Source organism: Lemur catta, chromosome 3 (assembly GCF_020740605.2).
Source record: "Lemur catta isolate mLemCat1 chromosome 3, mLemCat1.pri, whole genome shotgun sequence".
NCBI lineage: Eukaryota > Metazoa > Chordata > Mammalia > Primates > Lemuridae > Lemur > Lemur catta.
Genome location: NC_059130.1, coordinates 22,890,806 through 22,914,831, shown reverse-complemented (window position 1 = coordinate 22,914,831; position 24,026 = coordinate 22,890,806). Strand labels below are relative to the sequence as shown.

The window sequence follows — 24,026 nt, the reverse complement described above, 5'->3', positions numbered from 1 at the left end:
AGGAAAAGAGGTGCATAGCCCTGGTGTGGTGACATGACTGTGGCCTTCATGGAGGAAGCTCTCAGCTGACCACAGGGCATGGCCCAACTCGATCGTTGTGAGAGTCAAAATGATCCACTTGGCATTTTGTTGATATTGAGATATTATCAAACCTTCAACTAGTTGGCCACTCCTTGTGGTAAGTTTTCATACACTAGACACCTGAAAGAATATTTGTTAAGAAGGTTCCATGAACAAAAGGCACAACTTGTGAAATGAATTACTGTGGAAAGGCAAGTACGGTTTCATATATGAACAGATGTAAACAAGGCAGGGGCTCTTATACAAGTTATCAGCCTTAGAATTAGTAGGCTAAACTGAAGTGTAATATTTGAGTTCGCTAATTTTTCTTTCTTTCCCTATGAACATTTGGCAGAATTAAAATTTTAGCCATCGTGCATTTTCTTCCCTGAAATGTATCGGTTACAGTTCCCACAGAGGCTCAATACGCATTTCCTTGTGGGTGTATGTGTAAAACTACCATAACAAAACATTTTCTATTTCCTCATTTTGATTAAAAGAAAAGAAGAAATGCTAAACTGCACTTACATAAGTGACAGTGCAATCCTGACACGCCCATCTGCATACACAGTTTGTATTCCCTTTAAAGTTATAATGATTAAGGTGAGAAATGCCAAGAGCGAGGAAATAAAATTACATCAAGAGCCTTATAGCACAGGCTTTTCTTGAGAAATTTTAGGGAAGCTTTAGGAAACAACAAAATCACTTCAGACCACTCAGGAAGGACTAAGGAGGACTAGGGCTCAGTCATTAAAAATGGCTGAGGAAAAATACTGAGAAATAGACATCAGAGAACACAAAATGTCTGTAAATGAACATGACATTATGGACCCACAAGAAGAACATATGAAAGTTGTGATGGGTTAAGCTGAGTCAGCCACGTTCTCCTGCCTATTTCACTTTGGATCAACATCCTGTCTAGGAACCAGGGACAACTGATTAACAATGCAGGTACAGAATAGCTTTAAGAAAAGCTAACTGACCCATCTAGGAAAGGATTCTTAAATTCTGCTTCATGACTGTCATGCTCTAACTGACAGCTAATCAAACAGAAAAGAACAGAATCCTTCTCTATCATGAGGAACAGAATTCAGATTTAGGGACATTATGGAGGAAGTAACGAATTAATAGTATAATGAAGCAGGAACTGTCCTGGAAATCAGAATTTGGGTTCTAGCCCTGGCTTTGCCATATACTAACCATGTGATCTAGAGGAATTCCCTTAAACTACTTGGGATTATTTATTCTCATCTGTACAACTAAAATAATATAACCAGCCCTCCATCCTTAGAAGAGTTCATCTGTGGCTCATATAAGATCATGTCTATTAAGGTACTTATAACATGGAAAGCATTACTTAATGTAAAATATTACTTTATAATAGCACAATTCCAAGTCCAAAATTAAGTGAAACAGAAAATCCTCACCATCAAGCCCACAAATGATAACATGATTCAAATTAGGTCACATACACCTATATCATTATGAGGTCCATTTGTTCAGCACAAATGGGGTTGGGAAGTATAAGCATGTTAGGCTAAGGTAACTAAATTCAGTAACTTTTTAAAACAATTTCCACACCGCTTTCCCAGTGACTCAACCATGCTCAGGAATTACAAGCAAGTGTAATAATCTCCTCAACCTCCCCTAGCCTTCTCTGGCCCAGAAATCTGACATAGGCCACTTCACATGCCTGATTAGATAAGCTTTCCCAATGCTGAAAACCAACTACTTCTAACATTTCAAAACTGATTTCCATGAAGACTCAGGAGTGAAAGAGGGAAACAAATAATCCAACCAAACAGGCTCCTCCTTATTGAAGAGTTCTTCAGCTTTAATTTGAAATCCTAATTTTTTTTTCCTATGAATCAATAGCTTCGGAGATGAAAGGTTCAAGATGCTGCAAACTATGAACAGACAAAAAAAGAGTTGGAAAAGCTTTTAAATCACACTGAGTTAATCTACAAACTTGAAATTACTAGACAATAGTGCCTTTAGTCTGTTCTTTATGTAATCCATAATCTTGCCTTGGCATTGGAGCACAGCCTAAAGGGAGTCATTGGAAGAAACTGAAACAAGGAGGTCCAGAGACAAGTATTCCCAGCCTGTATCTTACAAAGGGGAGATTACCATGAGACTAATGAAGTTAAAACTTTGGGGGTCCCCATGCTTGGGTGCCTATTTTGTGCCCAGAACCACGCAAGCACAATTAAATATGTTGTTTTCAATCTTTACAAACAACCCTGTAAGTTAGATATTACTATTATTCCCATTATATAAATAAGGGAATTGAGACTTACAGAAGTTAAGTGGCTTGTCCAATATTATTAGCCAGTACAAGTCAGAGCCAGGTCTATCTGATTCCAAAACTCACCATCTATGCTAAAGTAAAAATCAAAATGCAGTGGGAAGGGTATCTAAAAGCCATTCTGAAAGATAATTAAAAATAATGTTTACTGCCATTTATCTCTTTTATTATCCTTAATATCCCTGGGCATTCTCTCCTGCACCATTCAACTGTCAGGTAAAACAACTACAACCTAAGGACAAAGTCCAGTATGTTTGAAAGGACCCACATGTCTAAGGATACAGGTTTAAAAGGGATAATCTGGGATTATGTACTAGTGTCAAACATACTTCTCTTATCTATTAGTACAGATGACCAACAGTTTTTAGCAACAAAGGAGATAGTAACAAGGAAAAAATTCACAGAAAAGAAAAAGCAAGTTTATCAAGCTTGTTCTGTAATGATCTGTGTACAAATGCTACAAACAGTTAATTCCAAAGTTCCCAGGCCAAGATAGGTTAGTACTGGGTAGTTTTAATAATCGGCTATGTCCACTGTTCAGATGCTGAGGCATTCCAATCATTTTACATGGTCTCTGACATCGCTTTCAGAATGATACAGTAAGAATACAACTGCACAGGCAAAAAAAGCTATTTTGTACAAAAAGCCTGGCATAAAACATTTCTGAGTACAAATATGACTCTGGATTGCCATTTTCAATCTTTCTAATTTTTTTTTTATTAAAAAAAAGCTACACATTCATTCCTGGTTTTAATCTACTAAAGAATTTCTTTGAGGATCACAATGTAGCAGGGAAAGAAATGCTAAACAACTTTCCTTGGATTATGATAAATATAAATCCATTCTTCCTGGTTACAAAAAGATTTAAAACAACTAAAACTCCTCAAAATGGAATTCCGTAGTCTTAATCACTTTCATATTATGCAAATGTTCATTCAGAGTTAAGATATTATTAAAAAGACTAAAATTTAAGTCAGTTTAGTACACAAAGTGTTATTAAATACAAAACTACTTTATCTGTGAGACTACAGGATTCCAACAAACATTATGAAGTGTGTCAGCTTTGGAGTCAGGCAAGAGGGGTTCCAGTTGTGGCTCTATACCACCTGGATGACTGTTCCTTGTAAACGGGAATCATAACATCTACTTTATTTATTTATTTATTTATTTTGAGACAGAGTCTCACTCTGTTGCCCAGGCTAGAGTGCCGTGGCGCCAGCCTAGCTCACAGCAACCTCAAACTCCTGGGCTCAAGCAATCCTCCTGCCTCAGCCTCCCGAGTAGCTGGGACTACAGGCATGCGCCACCATGCCCGGCTAATTTTTTCTATATATATTTTTAGTTGTCCAGCTAATTTTTCGATTTTTTTAGTAGAGACGGGGTCTCACTCTTGCTCAGGCTGGTCTCAAACTCCTGAGCTCCAACAATCCACCCACCTCGGCCTCCCAGAGTGCTAGGATTACAGGCATGAGCCACCACGCCTGGCCCATAACACCTACTTTAAAAACTAAAGGAAACAGGTTAAAGTTCTTTCTTCCTAAGCATCTGTCACATAATAAACCCTCAGTATATACATGCTATTGTTATTCATATAAACTCCATCAAAAAAGATTTTTGTCTGTTTTGTTCACTCTATTAACAAGGAAGCATGCCTTGATCAGCTTCCATGTATGTACTTCCAGTTCCTCCAAAGTGATATTCACATTTATCTATATTAATTACATCTAAATTCTGCTAACCTTAGTGTATGCTTCTCTCTTACTATAAGCAACTTTAGCCACTTTTTTGGAAAGACTTAAATTATTGGAAAATATTTTAAGGATATTTGAATTAACAAATGTATCACTTACTTTTTCTGTAAATGTGTGTTTACACATAATTATAAAAATCTCAGACTGTAAAAGAAAACCTTTCATAGTGCTCCCACAATGGAAAAACAAGTCTTAGAAATAATTATAGAGGGAGCAGAAAAGGGAGTGGTAGGTAGAAAAGTTTACTAAATCTGCAAAATAAAACTTGGAATTTTGTCTTAAAACAAAACAAAACAAAGAACCTGACAACCATTTGTTCAAGGCTGCCAAAACTTGAGAATAAGCAAACTGTCATGGGAAACAAATGTTAAAATACGAAGCTCTTTTCTGAGAAAGTAACTCCACCAGTCCTGACTAATCCAACGCTGAATCGCTAGTGACACAAGACCTGCTAGGTTGTCTTAACTACAGCAAAGAAGTCCAAAGGGACAGGCAGGGGTTCACAGCAAATATTTTCACTGCAGTCACTGACATTTTCAATATGGCCACACCTCTCCCCTCCCACACCCTTCCTCTTTCTTCACTGCTGGCTCTGACATTAACCCTTTTCAGACATGAAAAACCAGAGGGTTGATATATTGATACACCATTTGAGTAGTGAGCCTGGTGGAAAACTCAAGAGCTTGGATTCTGACCTCAACCCTGACCTAGCGTTGAGCACTTCAGCCAGTCACTTTGCTTCTTTGGGCTTTGGTTTCCTCATCTTTAAAAGGAGGATGGATTAGATGGGTGGTTCTGGCCTGAGATCCCAACATCTCCAGGAGCCCCTGAAGTTATAATAAGAGACAATGGGATATTTTTATTGTTTCAAAATGTCTAACAGAGATAGTTCATTAACTGCTTTAAGACTAATTAAAACATCAAGTATTTTGGCTTCGGACTAGTATTCCACCTGGCAACACTGGATGGCATGTGATGACATTTGCTGTATCATAGGAAATCTGGGAACAGGTATTATTCTCAAATCTGCACCTCAGAAAATCACAATGTCTATACTAAACATAACATCCAACCACAAGTATCTGCTTAATAAATAATGGGAAAATGATTTAACACCTATCAATGCAATTTGTATAATACAGGCATACCCTGGAAATACGGCAGGTTCAGTTCCAGACCATAGTTAATAAAATGAGTCACACAAATTTTCTGTTTTCCCAGGACATAAGAAAGTTATGTTTATACTACACTGCAGTCTATTAAGTGTGCAGTAGCATTATGTCTAAAAAAATGTATATATACCTTAATTTAAAAATACTTAATGGCTAAAAAATGCTGACACAGAGACACTAAGTGAGCACGTGCTACTGGGAAAATGGTGCTGATACACTTGCTCAACACAGGATTGCCACAAACTTCAATACGTAAAAAAACACAGTATCTGCGAAGTGCAACAAAGCAAAGGGTAGTAAAATGAGATATGCCTGTAGACAAATTGGAAGTGTATCCAATTAAGGAAACAGACTCAAATACAAAATCCTTAAATATTTATTAGATCACATAAAACCAGTGAACAATCCACATGTTGCAAAGGTGAGAAGCTCCTACTTGGCAAGCTCCTCACCAAAGTCCCCAGTCACTCATTCACTTTTGATTTAAAAAAGTGAATGCGGCCGGGTGTGGTGGCTCACGCCTGTAATCCTAGCACTGGGAGGCCGAGGCAGGTGGATCGCTCAAGGTCAGGAGTTCGAGACCCCAACTCTACTAAAAAATAGAAAGAAATTATCTGGCCAACTAAAATATATATAGAAAAAATTAGCCGGGCATGGTGGCGCATGCCTGTAGTCCCAGCTACCCGGGAGGCTGAGGCAGTAGGATCGCTGAAGCCCAGGAGTTTGAGGTTGCTGTGAGCTAGGCTGACCCCACGGCACTCACTCTAGCCTGGGCAACAAAGCGAGACTCTGTCTCAAAAAAAAAAAAAAAAAAGTGAATGCAACAAAATTCCAGTCCATAGTGCAACATAAAATAATACCACCAACAATGATAACTATAATATTATTAATATTTACCACACTCTTACTATTTGCCAGGCATTCTCTAATGAATCTAATATTAGCTTATTTAATCTTCATAACAACCCCAACAATTAAATACTGCTATCCTTATTTTAAAAATACCGGGCCGGGCGCAGTAGCTCATGCCTGTAATCCTAGCACTCTGGGCGGCCGAGGCAGGCAGATTGTTGGAGCTCAGGAATTCGAGACCAGCCTGAGCAAGAGTGAGACCCCATTTCTACTAAAAAAATACAAAGCAATTAGCTGGACAACCAAAAATATATAGAAAAAATTAGCTGGGCGTGGTGGCGCATGCCTGTAGTCCCAGCTACTTGGGAGGCTGAGGCAGGAGGATCACGTGAGCCCAGGAGTTTGAGGTTGCTGTAAGCTAGGCTGACGCCATAGCACTCTAGCACAGGCAACAGAGTGAAACTCTGTCTCAAAAAAAATAAATAAACAATAATGAAATTGAGGAACAGAGTGTTTAAGAAACTTGCCCAAAGACACAGGGCTGGTAAGTTTCGAGCCAGGCTTGTAAGTATATCCACTTTCTCCCCCTGCCTCCCAAAAACTGACATCTCTCTCTTAAAAAGAAGTCTCCATAAATACAAACAGGAATGTCTCCAAGCAGAGCCCACAGGAGTTGCACCACTGCTCTTGCGAGCAGCCTCATGAAAAGTTCATCGCTATGGCCATTTAGCTTAAAGGCTCATCCTTAATGGGAATTCAGCTCCTCTCCCTCCAAATTCTATTTGCTTGTCCTGGTAATGGAAATCGACTCAGAGAAGCCAAGGGCCATCAATGCATCAGTCAATAAGGTAGTTTTTTGAAGTAATATTCAGTTATCTCATCATAAAAACATGTACCTGCAGTGTACTAGAATGAGTGACGGTTATGGATAAAGACAGATCTAGCTATGAATCTCAACTAAACCACTTACTAACTGCATTATCCTGAGCATGTTACAAGCCTGTTTCCCCATTTACCTGTCCCCTATCTCACAGGATTGTTGTGAAGTGTAACCACATGAATGTATGTGAACCACCATGACTGACTGCAGAGGCTCTGGAGCCAGACAAGGGTTTGAATCCTGGCTTCATCTCTCACTAACCGTATGACTTGCTCCAAAGTTCTTATCTGTAATAGAGATAAATACTGTCTACCCCAAAGGATGGCCATGTAAATTAATTGAAGAACTATATGTAAAACTCCCAGCAGAATGATGGACACATAGTAAAAATTCAACAAATTCTTTTTAAAAAAGAAAAAAGCTAATGTTTTAAAAAATCAAACCACAAGTTTAATTAAGTCCCAGTTCTGTCACTTATTATCTAGGTGTAAACAATGTTAAACAGGCCACCTAACTCCTCTGAGGCTCAGTTTCCAGCAAAGTTCTGTGAGGTGAGGATTAAAGGAAGCAATTGTGTAAGAGTATTTTGTAAACTATAAATTGCTATATAAATGTTGGGTGTTGTTTTATTCTATAAAAATAATTTTTATGTTAATTGTATTTACCAGTCCTTCCAAATACTATCTTCATCTTTAAAATGGAAAAACTGAGGCAGAGAAATGTTAAGCCATAGAGGGAAGGCTAAAGGTTCCAAAAGTAGGGTGGAGACAGGGCTGAGCCAAAATAAATTGAGACCAGGACAAAGCAGAAATTTCTAATAAGCCTTAACAGAGATAGATGAGAATAATACTTATCAACCTATGTTTTTAATCAGCAGCTTCACCTGCTGGTTAATCCTCTCAGTGCACAATCTGGGCATAATAATTCTCTTAATTCCTCCCAGAAAGAGTATTAGACGTTAGGGTAAGAAAGAACTTCACTATCAAATCTCTTCTCCCATTCTTAAATTAATTTTGTGAAGAAGGCCCAGAAACAAAGACTAGTGGACACAAACTCAAGTCTCAGTCTAACTGGCATTCTCTAAACTACCTCATAAAAAAAGTTGCAATCCTTCAGAGAGGTTTCCTTCTTTGGTTGGTCAGAAATGTCCTCATTCCCCAGGTCTCCTCAAGCTAAATATGGTAATAGCTGGCAAACAACCAGCCCAGTAAATTCCAATGATACTTAAGAAAGCATTCATATTGCCTGAAATTACTCCGAAACAAACGCTTGAGACCTGCAGGGCTTCAGCACAGAGCAGTTCAGCTGGAGCACTGAATGCCAAAAGCAGTGGGGTGCCTTAAAAACACACAGGCTTAGAAAAAAGCAATCTATTCTTCTTTATTGCAACATTCTTCAGCAACAACACTGATCTCCTACCCACTGTGCACACAGCACAGCACTGGGGCAGTCAGAGGCTGGAGGGAGGAGGAATGGAAGAAACAGGTGGTGTCCACAGGGTGCCAAAACAACAGGTTGCTTCAGTCAGTTCTGTCCTACAACTAATCAATTTGGTGAGGGGAGGAGGCGGAAACCTTAGTCATCCTGTTGTCTGTCCAAACTGACTGGCTAGACCACTGTACAGGCTAATCAATGAGGTCAAAGTGTCAAAAAAGCAGTGCATAGTGGACACAGCATTAGTCCTGCCTTTCAGGGGTGTTAAATGCTTAAGGAAGACAGGACAGTAGCAGATTACCCCTCACCCACCTAAAATTACATATTTGGCTCCAGAATATACTGTTTTCCTCCAACATCTTTTTTTTTTTTAAGTATTAAAGTAAATGTACATTTCCTGGGCACATAACAACTGACAGTATGTTGGTTTATGATACAGTCAGATTAGAACTTTAAAGTAGCTACAGAAAATACCAGTTAACAAATACATTGAAAATTGACCAAGCTCATTATAAATCAAAAGATAAAAAAATTAACCTATCAAATGAACAATTTTTATATCAATGTTGACAGCACTCTGATATTATGTGCTGCTAATTAATTACTGCATACATATTGGGACATATTTAAGATAAAGTACCAATACCCTTAATAGTTAAAGAGCTTTCAAATCAGTAACCAAAAAAGTGAATATCATGATGAGTAAAAGATAAAATTTATCAAAATAAATAAGCAGAAAGAAAAGGCAATACAAATGACCACTGAGGATATGAAAAAACATTCAACATCACTATAATCAGAGAAGCAAATTAAGATGAAGTAACTTTTATCACTTATCAAATAGTAAAGAGTTTTAAAAATAAAACCTAGTGTTGACAATGGTTGGAAACATTGACAGTCTCATATTCTGCTAATGAAAGTATAACTTGATCAAACCATATGGAAAGGAATTTGACAGTATGAATCAAAATCCATATGAGAGGTCCATACTCTTTAATACAATAATTTGACTTCTGGGTGTTTATGTTAGGAAATAAATATTCCTACCAAGATTTATAAATAAGAATGTTCATTACACGATTATTTACAATTATGAAAATTGCAAACTAAAAATAGATTTCAGTTTAGATGAAACATATTGGATCCTTAAGCTAGAACACTATGAAGCCATTAAAACCATATTCTTAAAGAATACTTATATATGTGGGGAAATGTTCATAATATTTTAAGCGGTGAAAAGCAGATAATAAAACTGTATGTATTTTTTAAATCCCAATTACAATAATAGACACAGGAAAAAAACTGTCTGTAATCCATTGAAATGTTAATCATGGGTTTTGGTTAGAGATGATGGGATTACTGAAGATCTTAATTTTCTCTTATGCTTTCCTGTTTTTTTAAAAATCCTATTTCCTTACAACTAATGAATGCGGTGAGCATTGTAGAGGGGAAAGGCACACCTCTAATCCTCACTTGGGTGAGGCAAAGACATAAAATGTAAACAAAATGTTTGTACCCTCATAATATCCTGAAATAAAAATTAAAAAAAAAAATCCTATTTCCTGATTTTTAAACATCACTCTCTTTGATATAGTAATTTCTCTTCTGGAAATCTAGCTTATTGCTAAAATCCTAAAGAGGGGAATTTCTTTTGTATAAAGATGATCAATGTCATTTCTATAAGAAAAAAAAAGAGCTAGAACCAACCAAATATGCAACGAATGGAGAGTGGTCAAAATATAGTAAACCTATTAATTAGAATACCATTTAACCATTAAAATTAAATTTATAAGAAATGATTGAAAATATGAAAAATATTTATAATAATTAAAGAAAGAACAGAAAATTGTATATATATGAATCAAAAATCAAGGGAAAAAATACCAAAAATGTATACTAAAATATTAACAATGGCATGATTGTGAATATTTTTCTTATACTTTTCTAGATTTTTCAAATATCCTTAACCACTTTTAAATATAACTACTTTTTATTACCAAAAAAAAAAAAATCTTGTAAAGGTGCCAGAGAAAATCACAAAGTATAAATATAAGTTAATTGTGTGTAAATATAAGAAATAATTCTGTTGCTGTGTAAACCTACCTTAAACTGTTACAATGTTTGTTTTTAGTTACAGCAATTTTCTTTACATCTCTTAGAAAGTATATGTTACAGGAGCCACTATATATATTATTACTTACTTTAAATAGTAACATAATGTCAAAGATTTGCATGATTCAAATCTTTAGAGATATGGTCTTTTCCCTAAAAATCTTCATAAAGATTAGAAACGTACTTTAAATGACAACATAAAGTAAATGTCCTTAATGTTTCTAATTAAAGAAGATCTAACAAATAAATGAAGTCATGTTCACAACAAAGGAAAACATAATAAAAAGTAATAATCAAAATATACATGCCCTCAAACTTCAATTAAGTCAAAACACTTTCTGAACAAAAGCATGTGAGAGCAGAGAATTAAGCAAAAGTGTCTTTGCAGAGCTTACCACATTAACCATTTATAAAAGTTAACACATTAGCACTATCTAGTTTTGTGACTACTCATATTTAGAAACCCAACAGAATAGAGTAAGTAGACAGCATTCAATTATTCTTATTTGAATGTCAGAAAAATATACCAACAGAGCAATCTCTCCCTGCTAGGTACCAGTTAAAATAGACTATTGAAAATGTTCAAGGCTTAAAACCCTTTCAGAATCTTCTCACACACACACACACACACACAAAGAATAAGAATAAAAATGAAGCAAACAACAACTTAAAAATGCACCTGCTTCTGAACAAGGCAGTTTACTTTAGAATATAACCTCAGCTTCTTGTATAACACCTTATTCAGCAAGCAAAATTGCATTTTAAAGGAACGCTGTTTGTTAAAAGCAACATATTATTAAGGAGACAATATCTGACTCCAATCATAATATTACCATCATGTTTTCCTTACCTCACAAAATACACACACATTCTCTTCATATGAATAAACATATAGAAGGGTGAGAGAGCTACTCTTAACCCAGAAACAGGTTCTGCAACACCCATAGATCCAACCTGTCTTTGCGTATAATGAGTCCAACTTGGCATGATGTTTAGCTGATGTATTCAAAGAAGCCAGAATTACTGCCCTGCCCAGCAGCCAATATCCTGCAAAAGGAACAGACTTGGAGACCAGAAACTGCCCTAGGCAGGCTTCCAGGGAAAGGTGCTTCAGTCTACAATGGGAAGAGAGACCCAGGCCCCTCACTGCCTGGCCTGAAGACCAAGGGTACCACAGCTGGACCAAGGTAGCTGGCCTGAAGTTCAAGAGGGGCAAGGAACAGCAAAATGACCCCCCAAGAACTTGTTCAATCATAACTAGCAAAGCCCAAATGTTTGAGGAGCTAGTAGAACAGGGTTTTGCCAAGACAAGTACAAAAGGGTGAGGGAGATGTTAGTATGATTAATCAATGCCACCTGAGGCAGCAACGCTGGGCATGACCACACTACACTTCAGTCCTTGCCTGGCTGTGACAAGAAGTTCCTTCAGCTATTGCCACGGAGAACTGGATCTTCCAATGAAGATATTTCCACCTTAACTTGTCCTAGATCAAGCCTGGCATCCAGGACTAAGAACACAGCTGTCTCTCTTGCCACAAACCCACTAATAAACATAATAGACACCACAACATGTGCCAAATTTATATTTACACCCCCACTAGACAAAGGGATCTTTGTCTTTTCCCCCAATTCAAATTTTGATACTTCTAAATTACAACAAAGAAAGCAGAAAATGGCAGACAGCTCACAACAGCAGACAAGCCCAGCAAGGGTGAGCTGGGGGTCGCTGTGCCCCGGTAGTATCAGGACCTGAAGTTTACTCCCCTATACCCTACAGCTCTCAGTCACCCTGACTGCAGGAAACTGCTTTCACAGACTGTAGATAAATGACTAAATGACTATATTTCATAATACAGTCTGTGTGCTCATCTGTCTTGGCTCCACGATGATGTCAGATCCTTGGGGGCAGGACCGTATCTTCCACTTGGTCAATGATTCCCACACATCTAGAAGAGCAGACTACCCTGTACTTGCTACCACATGATGCCAAGGGAAATACACAAATTAAGTGTGACAACATACCATAATATTCCCCAATACACCATTAAGACAGCAGAGGTACAAAAATAATAAATCTTAGAGCCAAGAGCTAGGCATCCTACCAGGGAATTATACAGAAATGTATAATATCATATTTACATATATAAATTAATTAATACAAAAATTTCTTTGCTTTTCTCACTCCAAGCTATGGTTCTTATCATCCCCTTTCTTGGCTTTACTCTTCTTTTTAAGGCCACAATGTATTTTCTGCCAAAGAGCTAATATTCTCCTCAAAAAAAGGAGAGAAAAAAGCAGATCTATAGCAAGCCTCCTCCCACCACCAGTGAATGTTGCACAGCCTGTGCTGTCCCAAGCGCATGAGCATATCCTTTCAGACCTGAAGCCACTTCCTTCCCCTTGCAAGGACATCATGTCTTTGTAAGAGGAGCAATCCTGGGTCCCTTCTTGCAGACTGCTCTGTTTTGCTCAAGAGGCCCCAGATTCCTCCTTTATCCTCCCTTCCTTATTCCATTTGCTGCAGCAGCCTAGACACCCCAAAAGCAGGATTGCCTGAAACGAGTGACCTTTTATCTCTTCACAGTAACACATCTGAGGGAAATTCCTGACACCAGATATGTGTTCATGAGTTAACAAACAGACATCCTCAAAGGAAGCATCATTCACAAGGACTGAGGACAGAATTCTTTAGAGGGCACCAAAAAGGCTGCGAACTCCTATGCATTCTAGCATCTCAAGCAATACTCTGATGGAAAGATAAAGAGGCTTCCACCAAAGTCATCCATGACACAAACGGAAGTCCTACAACATAGGACAGTTAGCAGATTAAAAAAAAAAGAGAGAGACAAAACAAACAACTTTACTGTCCTTATACAAGAGCCACTTCCTTCTCTATAGTAAGTTAGGCATTCAGCAAGAAGCAGGCACTTTCAAGGGGATAAAAATGACCACAGGACCCAATTAAAGTAACTCATCGCTAGCACTGTCAAAGGACAAACAAACAAAAAACCAAACCAAAACAACAACAAAAAAAACCTTGACCTTCCCCAGATTCACTCTACAGTGATCCTAAAACTTCCCTAATATAAGAATCACCTGGCTATTTCTTTTTTTTTTTTTTGAGACAGAGTCTCACTCTGTTGCCCGGCTACAGTGAGTGCCGTGGCATCAGCCTAGCTCACAGCAACCTCTAACTCCCGGGCTCAAGCGATCCTACTGCCTCTGCCTCCCGAGTAGCTGGGACTACAGGCATGCGCCACCATGCCCAGCTAAGTTTTTCTATATATATTTTTAGTTGGCCAGATAATTTCTTTCTATTTTTAGTAGAGACGGGGTCTCACTCTTGCTCAGGCTGCTCTCGAACTCCTGACCTCGAGCGATCCACCCGCCTCAGCCTCCCAGAGTGCTAGGATTACAGGCATGAGCCACCACGCCCGGACTCTTTTTTTTTTTTCTTTTTTTTTTTTTTTGAGACAGAGTCTCGCTCTGTCACCCTGGCCAGAGAGCTGTGGCGTCAGCCTAGCTCACAGCAACCTCAAACTCCTGGGCTCAAGCAATCCTTCTGCCTCAGCCTCCCGAGTAGCTGGGACTACAGGCATGTGCCACCATGCCCGGTTAATTTTTTTCTATATATATTTTTAGATGTCCATATAACTTCTTTCTATTTTTAGTAGAGATGGGGGTCTCACTCTTGCTCAGGCTGGTCTCGAACTCCTGACCTCGAGCAATCCACCCGCCTCGGCCTCCCAGAGTGCTAGGATTACAGGCGTGAGCCACCGCACCCAGCCCTGGCTATTTCTTAAATATACAAATTCCCAGACACAATTCTAGACCCACTGAATCAGAATCTCCAGAACATAAAGGTATTCTTCTTATCATAAGAGAGGTAAGGGAAATACTGCTCCACAAATTCTTTCCTCCCACCAACGTCCACCCAGGCAGGGAGGTATGAAACATCCAAGGCAAAGATGGTTCACCCAGGCAATCATACCACAGGGATGGTCTTCACGCTCCTCACTGGATTTCACTCCTTAAATGGAGGGATGAGTGTCCATTCAGTAGCGGGTACACATAAGCACCCCTTCTGGATCCCTGTCACCCACACAGTGCTCTGTGAGACAAATCCCTAAGAGATCTTAATGGGTATAAGTCATAAGGAGGCAGATTACAGCTGAATATAAGATCTTTCTAAGAATTAGAGCTGGCCAAAGATGGAATAAATTGCCTCTGGAGGCAGGGAGCTATCTACCACAAAAGGTGTTCAAGCAGAGAGAAGGTATGCTATCTCTTGACCAGGAGACATTGTAAAAGGATCAGATGCAGCACGGGGTGGGATAGAAGGACTAGATGAATTTTAAAGTGCCTGCCAATGCATAAGACAACAAAGAGAAAAATTTCAGCCACTCCTTAATTATTAAAAAGGGATAGCATACAAGTCTGTAGGTGTGGACAGCTTTCAACTGATCCTATCTCTTCAAAGGAATAAAGGGCATAGAGACACACCCAGACTCATCATCAGCCTCTCCTACAGAATGTCCCAAAAGTGGCAAAGCAAGAGTCACAGGTACTGTGACCAAGACCTGCTACTTTGTTGACTCTGAATGTTGGGCACATTCCAGACAAGTTCTGTAGCACAGAGAAGGGATGTGTGTAGCATAGTCTCTGCCCCCAAGGAGCAAAATCTGTGGCAGAGACAGCTCACACACTATGGGATTCTCTCAGATTATTTATTTACCATCTCTCGCCTTTAGTTTTTGTTGGTAGGATGTTTGGGGAACTGTCTTGGTGGGAAAAAAACAAATGTACTTTACTAAATGTACATATTCTCTCAGTGTAAGTTTGCAATATCCAGCCCAAAATGAAAAATGTCAAAAAAGTTCATCAAAACAAACATAAATTTAGTTAACTCTAACTTTAAAAACAGTATTCCAAAAATGACTTGTCCCTAAGATGACAAAATTACAATAAGATGTGGCAACTGTAAATACAATAATAGAAATTGCTGGCCTAGTAATATAGTAATACAGGAAGCAGTAGAGCAAATTTGAGTGAGAGGCAGGGGGTGGATGCCAGCGCCTTTGAAGTTAGATTCCAAAGTCACAGTGACCTTTATAAATTGCAGAAGTGATCAGAAAAAAAAAAAAGAAAAAAAGAAACCCCACACACAAAGAAATTCAAAATGGCAAGTTTAAATAAAATTTCTGGGGATGGGAAAAATTTGGTTTTTCCCCAAGTGTAAGGCAAGAAATAATTCTTGCAAACACTATTTCAAAAACATCTGGGAGTACCATAGTACTCCAGAACAAGAAAATGACTAAAAGTAATTGTTCAATTGAATAAATATTTATTGAGTGCCTATTAGATGTCAAGGCACTATGCCAAGTACAGGGGTAGGGGTATGAGCATTAAACACATAAATTAAAAGATACAATTCTTTTCCTCATGTACACATTAACGATAAGCACTTGAGGATGTTATAGGTGTTTTGTGTACATAAGATCATTTGTACATGAGACAGAAGCAGTGTGGAGAGGGGTGAGGCACTGGACTGAGAACCAGTAGAGAGAAATTCTAGTCTCAACTCTCATTGGTTCTGTGACCACAGACAAAGTACATGAGAAAGTGGAGGCCAAAACAGTGCCTCTCCTACAAGGTCACAAAACCAATTAGTAACAGACCTGGAGGAGAATTCTGGCCTTCTGGCTCCTCTTCCAGTTATCTCTATAAAATACTACACATATAGGAGACTGATGAAGAAAGAAAAGTAGAAGAAAAGAAATCCTTTTGGTTTCAAGTCATTTACCGAGAAAAGGAAGAAGACAGGAGAAGGATAATTAGGAAAAGGTGGAAGGAAAATGAATAGTTCAAGTTTTGGCATTCAGATAGAGATCTCAAGAAAGGAAGCACTTAAATATGGAGTATAAATGCAATATAAAGATGATGTAAAAATCTTTTTTATTTTTTTGAGACTGGCTCTTACTCTATTCCCCGCTTCCCCACTGCCCCCACACCGGAGTGCAGTGGCATCATTGTAGCTCACTGCAACCTCAAACTCCTGGGCTCAAGCAATCCTCCTGCCTCAGCTTCCTGAGTAGCTGGGACTACAGGTTTGCACCACCACGCCTGGCTAATTTTTCTATTTTTTTGTAGAGACAGAGTCTCACTCTTGCTCAGGCTGGTCTTGAACTCCTGACCTCAAGCAATCCTCCCGCCTCAGCCTCCCAAAGTATTAGAATTACAGGTGTGAGCCACCACACCTGGCCAAAAATCTCTTATTATATTATCATTCAAATCACACCTTGGAATGTTTTTCTCTAAAACCATTACAAATAAAAGTTCCAAAAATGACATATATGAATAATGCCTAAGGAAAAAGAGACAATAGAAGAAAAGGGGAGGGGAATTTATAATATCATTCAAATATATGAGGCCCTTTAAAGAGATAATGGAGACTCATTGTACCCAAATGAACAAAAGAAATGACATTATGTTCCATAGCTTTTATGTTAGCAACTTTAAAACTCCTTGAGAGTTAGAATCATTAAATATTGGAATGGCTAAGGTTAGGTTCATTATGGAAATTACTGAAATTTAGAAGGAAAAACCCCATATACACACCTAAAGACAAAAAATTTACATAATCAGTGTGTTCCACCTATGTTACTATGTCAGAATCACCTATAAACCTTGGAAAAATATGGACTCTCAGACCTGCTGTATCAGAATCCCTGGGTTTCGAGTCCAAGAATCACCCCAGCTAATTTTGATGCAGCCAGGACAGAGCTGTGTTCTACTACAATGGAAGGGCCAGAAAGCAGGATCACTAGGAATGGCATCAGAGAGTGGGAACTAGATCAATGCAAATTTTGTGGGCAAAATAGAATTTCTGTGGGTGTGATATTTTTAAAATGTATTGTAAGGCTGCTCTGAAGCATCCAAGCATATCCCACTGAATTTAAACATTCTCTAAAGGTCCTGAAGTCAGCAACTATAATCCAGGTGAACCAAAAGTTGCTCCTCTATGCCACAGAAGCCTACAGGAGAAGCAGCAGAGTGGGAATGGGACAAAGAGATGCCAAGGAGATGTGGGTAAATATCTTAAAAATCCAAACATAGGGAAAAATGAGAGAGAGCAGAAGTAATCACTCTCCTCCACTCCACCCAAGAAAAGGAGTAACAATAATGCAGAAAGAAGAAGAAAGAAAAGGGCAAAATAGTTTTAGGGTAAATTTCATCTCCATATAAAAGAAAAAAACAATTGTTCTTTGTGATTTTTTTAAAAAGCAAGAGAAGAATTCAACTGAGAAATTATCTAGCAGGCAGCAAAAAAAATCAGGGAGTCACTTCCCATTGCAAAGCAAAAGAAAACAAGGAGCAAGGGGTGGTCCTGGATAGCTGTTTAGACAATCAGACAGATGGGCTGACAGCTCCTTGCCTTAGGACTCAGTGATGTTTAAATTAACAACTGGCCACAAGCCAAACACAGGAACACTCAAAAGTTTGAAAGGGTGTTATAATTGGTACCCTGGCAAAACACAATAATAAATTAGGAGGATTCAAGACGCCTTCACTGCTAGACTCTGAGAAGATTTAAGATCTGTACCAAGAAACAGACTTTTTAATCTCTTCTATTGCAGTAGTTTAGCATCTAAAGAACACCTGTCTAAAAATCAAAATATCTAAATCCTATTCTTTGAGCCAACCTAACACTCAACTTCACTTCTTAAAAGCTAGCTACTAATAGCAGTAACTCATAGTTTTCTGCACTGAGGTACTAGGGTAAAACAAGCCCTATGTGTCAGAGTAATCCCACTTCTGACATCAGTCTTATCATTTAACACTTAATTTTGCAAATCACTTTACAATCATATTTAATATTTCTTACAACTCTGGCAACTCTCTAAAGTAGGTTATTCCTTTAGTCCTATTTCATAGGTGAGGAGACTCCAGATCATAAAATTAAGTTATTTACTACAAGTTAATGGTAGAGCAAGGATTGCAACCCTCAGAACTCTCATTGATTAGACTCCTCTGTGTCTTAAATCTACACTTACAGTAAAGTTTTCACTCAAAGAAAAAGCAAAGGCAAAAATACCATTATATGCTCTTAATTAACTGTTTCAGAAACAACAATTTTGTTTCATCATCACAAAGCCTCCTATTCCACTTCTGAAATTCTTACACCTAGAGATGTATGAAATTTGAACTTTCGAAGAAGTATCTAGTTGGTGCTGAACAACCCAGTACTGTTTTCAGGTGATAAACAACTTTGTTCTCTTTTTACACATCTGTGATTGGCATATCCACTGCCTATTAACAATGAACAAAGACCATATTTTTCTGAAGCTCATCATCTTCTTAACCTTTTCTCTGAAAAGAGATGTAGTTCATGTACTAGTTTTTTGGTAAAGGCAAAATCTTTCTTCAGATTAGGCCCAGGAAAAGAAAGGGCTCCTTTCAGTTCAACAAACATGCACAAAGCATCATCCTACTGGAAGAGTAGATTTCATAAAGAATAAAACACAGTCCCTGCCCTGAAAGGACTTTCTGAACACCTTTTGAGTGCCATAGGTTTAACATACGTTTTCAAATTAATCCTACTAGCTGAGTAATTTCATTCCCATTTTATTGGTGAGTTAGTACAGCAGAGATTTGAAGCCAGGATTACAGCGCAGGGCTCCAAAGCCCAACCTCTTCCTACTAAACAGTCTGAAGAAATTCAGAATCTAAAAGAGTGGGTGGGATGGGTAAGGCATGATTCGATTCGATTTCCTTTCCTTGTTCCAACCGTGTTCTGAAAGACTGTTGGAAATATCCAACCATAAAGAGGCTTTCTAAGGAAGCGCTTTGAATTAACGTATCCAACTTTTCCTCACCCGCCCCTGCCCCACCCCCAGCCATGCCAAAAGAGCAGCAAACGCTGCTGCCAGGTTGGAGGAGTTGGTGATCGTCACACCACATTCCTGAGTCTGGACACACACTGCAACAGCACCAGAGCTCCGCGCCTCGGAAAGAATAACAGCAGTTGAGATTTTTCAATCATGTGCCTCAGCATGCAGCCGCTCCAGTTTCCCCGCCGCTCGTGCCTCCACCTTTCAAAGACACCAGCACCACACCCGCCCATCGAGACCGTCGGTCCGGTCGGAGTGTCAAACCCAGGCGAGCCGCAAAGCCCCGTCCCCATCCAGACCAGACCCCCCACACACACACAGGCTGTGCGAGCCTCCCTTCGGCAAAGCCAAGTCCGGCCGTGGAGGTGCGGGCGGCTGGGCTGGGAGGCCCTGCCCCGCGCTCTCCACGCCGGGGTCTGCCGTTCCTCCGCTCAGCCCATCCGGGCCGGCGACGGTCCCCGCGGGCCGCTCGCCCTCGGCCCCTGAGACGCCGAAGCTGAAGGCCACACTGCCCAACTAACTCCCCGAACTCAAGTCCTCGGAAAAGGGGGTTTCTGACACTCCGGCCAAGGAGGCGTGCGGGGGCCGCGGGGCGCAGAGGCGGCGGGGCGCGCGGGGGAGGGGCCGGCCACGAGCGGGGCCCCGGCGACGTCCAGACTTTCGGGAACTCAGCGGCCGCACTCCGCGCCGGCGGCCGAGCCGGGCCTCGCGCGCAGAGAGGGACGGAAGGGCAGGGTCGCCCCAGGGGGCCGGCCAGGCGGGCGCGGGGGCGCGGGGGGCAGCCCGATACTCACCACGCGCGGGGGCCACGCGGCACAGCCAGAGAGCCAGCAGCGCCCACAGCGGAGCGGGGCGCGGGGCGGGCATCTTCTCGGTCGCCTCCTCCGCCGCCGCCGCTGCCCAGGCAGATCCACATGGGGAGGGGGTCCCGACACAGGAGCCCCACCTTGTCCTCCCCTCCTTCTGCTTCTGCGGCTCACGCCTGGCGCTACCGCCCAAAGCCCAGGCTTAAGTGCCTCGACGCCCCGCAGCCCGAGCCCGTCGCTCCTCGGCCGCCGCCTCGGCCGCCGCCCGAAGCTCGGCTGAAACTTTCTCGGGTGTGCAGCCAAGCAGCCTCGTGTGTCCTTCCGCCTCGGCCGCCTCCTCCCACCGCAAGTCCCGCCCCTCTGTCGCCGCGGCCGCGCCGCCTTGGGCACCCAGGGGTTTCCCGCAGGAAGAAGCGCCGGCCGAGCTCCGCGCGGAGGGATCCACTACGAGTCGGCGGACGCCCCCTCCCCGACCCGCCTCGGGCCGGCGTGCCGAGCTCCGCGCTGCGGCGGCGAGCGGGGCCCTACCCCACCCGGGGGCGGGGGGCGGGGGTTGGGGCTCGGAACTTCAAGCGCTGGGGTTTGCCGGGATCGTGAACTTGCCCAGAGAGGCGGCCCTCGTCTAGTGAGATCGGTGTCGCCCCCGCACACCCACACATCCACACACTGCCCTGCTAACTAGAGGAATGCGGTCGAATGACTAGTGCTGTCAAAGAAGGAAATGGGGGCTGAGGCGCCAAAGTCCATTTAAAAGAAACAGAGCTATCGCCCGGATTGTGCTGCATCATTCATTCATTCGTTCGCTCATTCGTTCGGCAAATATTTCGGAGGCGCCTCACTTTGCGTAGCAATGTGCTCGGCACAGGGGAATACCAAAGATGCACAGGCTACTTCGAAGACCTTGACTTTGCTGCAGCGGGCTAGGGATTCAGGGAAGGCTTTCACGGAGTAACTGGGATGAAGGCAAGATCTCGAAAAGTCCGTAAAATTTGCATAAGACAAGGAGACCATCGAAGAATATTCATTGTCACATTGTAATAGCCCAAAATTAAGAACAACCTAAATGCCCACGCTTAGAGGAATGGATGAATATTATTGCATTATAAAATGAAATGCAATACGATAGTTGAAAAGACTTCATTTGGATAAATCTTAAAAACCGAATGATAGTGAAAATACTAATTGCATAAGGAGACATAAAGTATACCATTTACGTATATTTAATTTTTTAAAAACAATGCTGTAAATTAATTGTGGATGCATATATATAGTAAGAGAATATAACCAGAAGAGTAGCTACTTCCAGGGCAGGAGAGTGGAGCATGTGACCAGGCCTGGGTACAAGTGGGCTTCTAAGAAAAGAGCTGAAATTAACAACAACAGAAGTTGTGTGGGCCTGTCATTCCAGAGGAGAACCACCATAAAAGCAAAGGTAGAGACAAGGGAATAAGTAAATGAGTTCTGGCACGGTTAGCAGTGAGGGGAGGGAAGGAGAAAAGGGTGTTGCAAACAGATTATGCAGACTTTGAATGGTAAGCTGAAAAGATGGGGAGGCAGTTTTCTCTCAGGTCACAGAAAACTACTGAAGGTTTTTGAAGAGGGGTTAGACTTGATGGAAAGGAAGACCGCTCTGATAATCCTGTACAAAATTGATTGTCAGGAGCAAGAAGTGAACTGGAACCCCAGGACCAGTCAGGAGTTTGTGAAACAATCCAGGCATGGAGTGACGAAGGCCTGAACTAATGAGGCAGATGTCAGAGGGCTGGCTATGAGACAATCTTGGAAAACAAAATTGAGGGTGGGAGTTGGAGCAAAACCTATTGTGACTAATTGGATGTGGGAGTTTACAATCCTGTTGGGATGGGAAATTCTACCCACAGAGCCTTTTCCTAACTCCTATAGGATAAAGTCCAAACTTCTAAAAAGGCTTTTCCCTCACTGGGCCCCATCTCCAGTCCTCCCTGTCCCCATTGCTAATGTCACACAGTAACAGTATTATACGACTTGAGATTCCCCAAACATATCTTGCTGTTTCAGTCTCTGTACCTTCTAATCCCTTGGGTTAGAACAACTCCTCCTCCTCTCCTTCTCTCCTCTTCTTGATGAACTTCTGATCATCACTCATATTTCAGTCCTTAGAAGGCTTTGCCAACACTGTACCAAATTCCTAACCCTAACAGACAGTTCCAACACTGTACTGCTTCTTTATCTTACACTGATATCTATTTTTCACACAGGATTTTTTGTATTTCTATTTTCTCAACTAGATTAGGCGGTCCTTATGGGCAAGGACCATGGCCTGTTCATCCCCAGCACATATCACATGGTAGATGTTGAACTAGAATGTAAAACAACACTAAACAAGTGCAAGTCAGTATGAGCATAGGCCTATAATGTCCCCAAACTATATTTTAATAAGCTCTTTAAAACAGATAAGCAAGTACCATATCGAGAGTAGTCATCCTGGGATGCTAGAAACTCTTTTCAAAAATCACATAATTAGTCAGAAATAGTTTTGGAATTTCTCTTGTGCAAATACGTTCAGAGAAAGATAATAACATTGCTTTTTAGTTGTTGTCCCCCAAACTGTTACCAGTTTGATCATCCTCTTTACTTACTAAAGATAGTTCACGTGACTTGGCTATAGAAAAATTTGAAAAATCACCAACAAAGATCAGATTTGTCACTATTACAATAGATTCAGAAGGGTTTAAGGTAATTATCTCCAAAGAGCAACTCCAGAAGTGACCGCAGCTATGAAAACATTATTAAAATAGATGTGCAGTTTCTCAAGGTGACTGTTTTAAAGACAGCAGCTCTTACATTCACATATAACTTTTGTTGAATTTGTTACAATGTTAAACTTATTGCATAGGTTCACATGTTATGAATGGAAGTAGGAGAAGGCTATGACTGAAGAAATGTTTTGAAAGACATGTTTTGAAGGACGCTATGGATATAAACTGGTAAAAACAAAACAAAAAAGGAGTGGAAAATCAAGGGAAGAAATTAGAATCAGCAAAGACTAAGAGATGAGAACAAGCAAGTCCAACCCATCAACTAGCATTTTAGTGACTATTTACCATGGGCCGGATCCTGTGCAAGAAGCTGAGGGATAAAGAAAGAGAGGACACTTGAACTGACAGTTCAGATCCTGTGGGTCTGAGGACTCTGTCTCAGCCCAGGGTAGTCAGGGAAGGCTTCCAGGAAGAACTCAACAGCTGGACTAATAATTGGAGGACCGAAAGACTAATTTAATCAAGTGAAGAAAAGAGGAGATTTCTCATGTTTAGAGGTTTAAGGTTGTTCCAGGCATGGGAAAAACATGTATGGAGGCAGGTAAACAATAGAAATCAGAGCTTCTTCCCTGAACTGGGATGATAAGGACTTAGTCAGGGGCTGTGGGAATGCAGAAAAGATGAGCACTGGCTCCTAAGACTAGTAACTGCATAGGTGAGAGACGAACGGTAGATCAAGGAATCCGCAGTGACCTCAGTACCTTGAGGCATGATGAGGCCATTCCTAGATGTAGGAAAGATAGGGGGAAAGGGGAGATTTAGTAGAGGAAATATGTAGGCAAGAGAAGAAGAATTATCCCCAAAGAGCAACTCCAGAAGTGACTGCAGCTATGACAACGTTATTAAAATAGATGTACAGTTTCTCAAGTACTGGATAGATAGCTGGAAGGGGAAACTGCTGGAGTAACAGCAGTGGCTGTTGACTGCCTTAGGGAGAGTTCAGAGTAGCCTGATTGATTAGC

At 40.7% G+C, this 24,026-nt stretch overlaps 1 protein-coding gene across 2 annotated transcripts in view; it reads right to left on the bottom strand.

Moving 5' to 3' along the window:
• The window catches only part of NOTCH2 (notch receptor 2), a 150,299-nt gene extending 129,615 nt beyond the window's left edge, over positions 1 to 20,684 (bottom strand). For both annotated transcript variants that reach the window (XM_045544826.1, XM_045544827.1), the window contains exon 1: positions 20,255 to 20,684. In XM_045544826.1, coding sequence (XP_045400782.1) covers positions 20,255 to 20,327 — 73 coding nt within the window. In that variant the 5' untranslated portion in view covers positions 20,328 to 20,684. The remainder of the gene's footprint in view (positions 1 to 20,254) is intronic.
• Between the last annotated feature and the right edge of the window lie 3,342 nt (positions 20,685 to 24,026).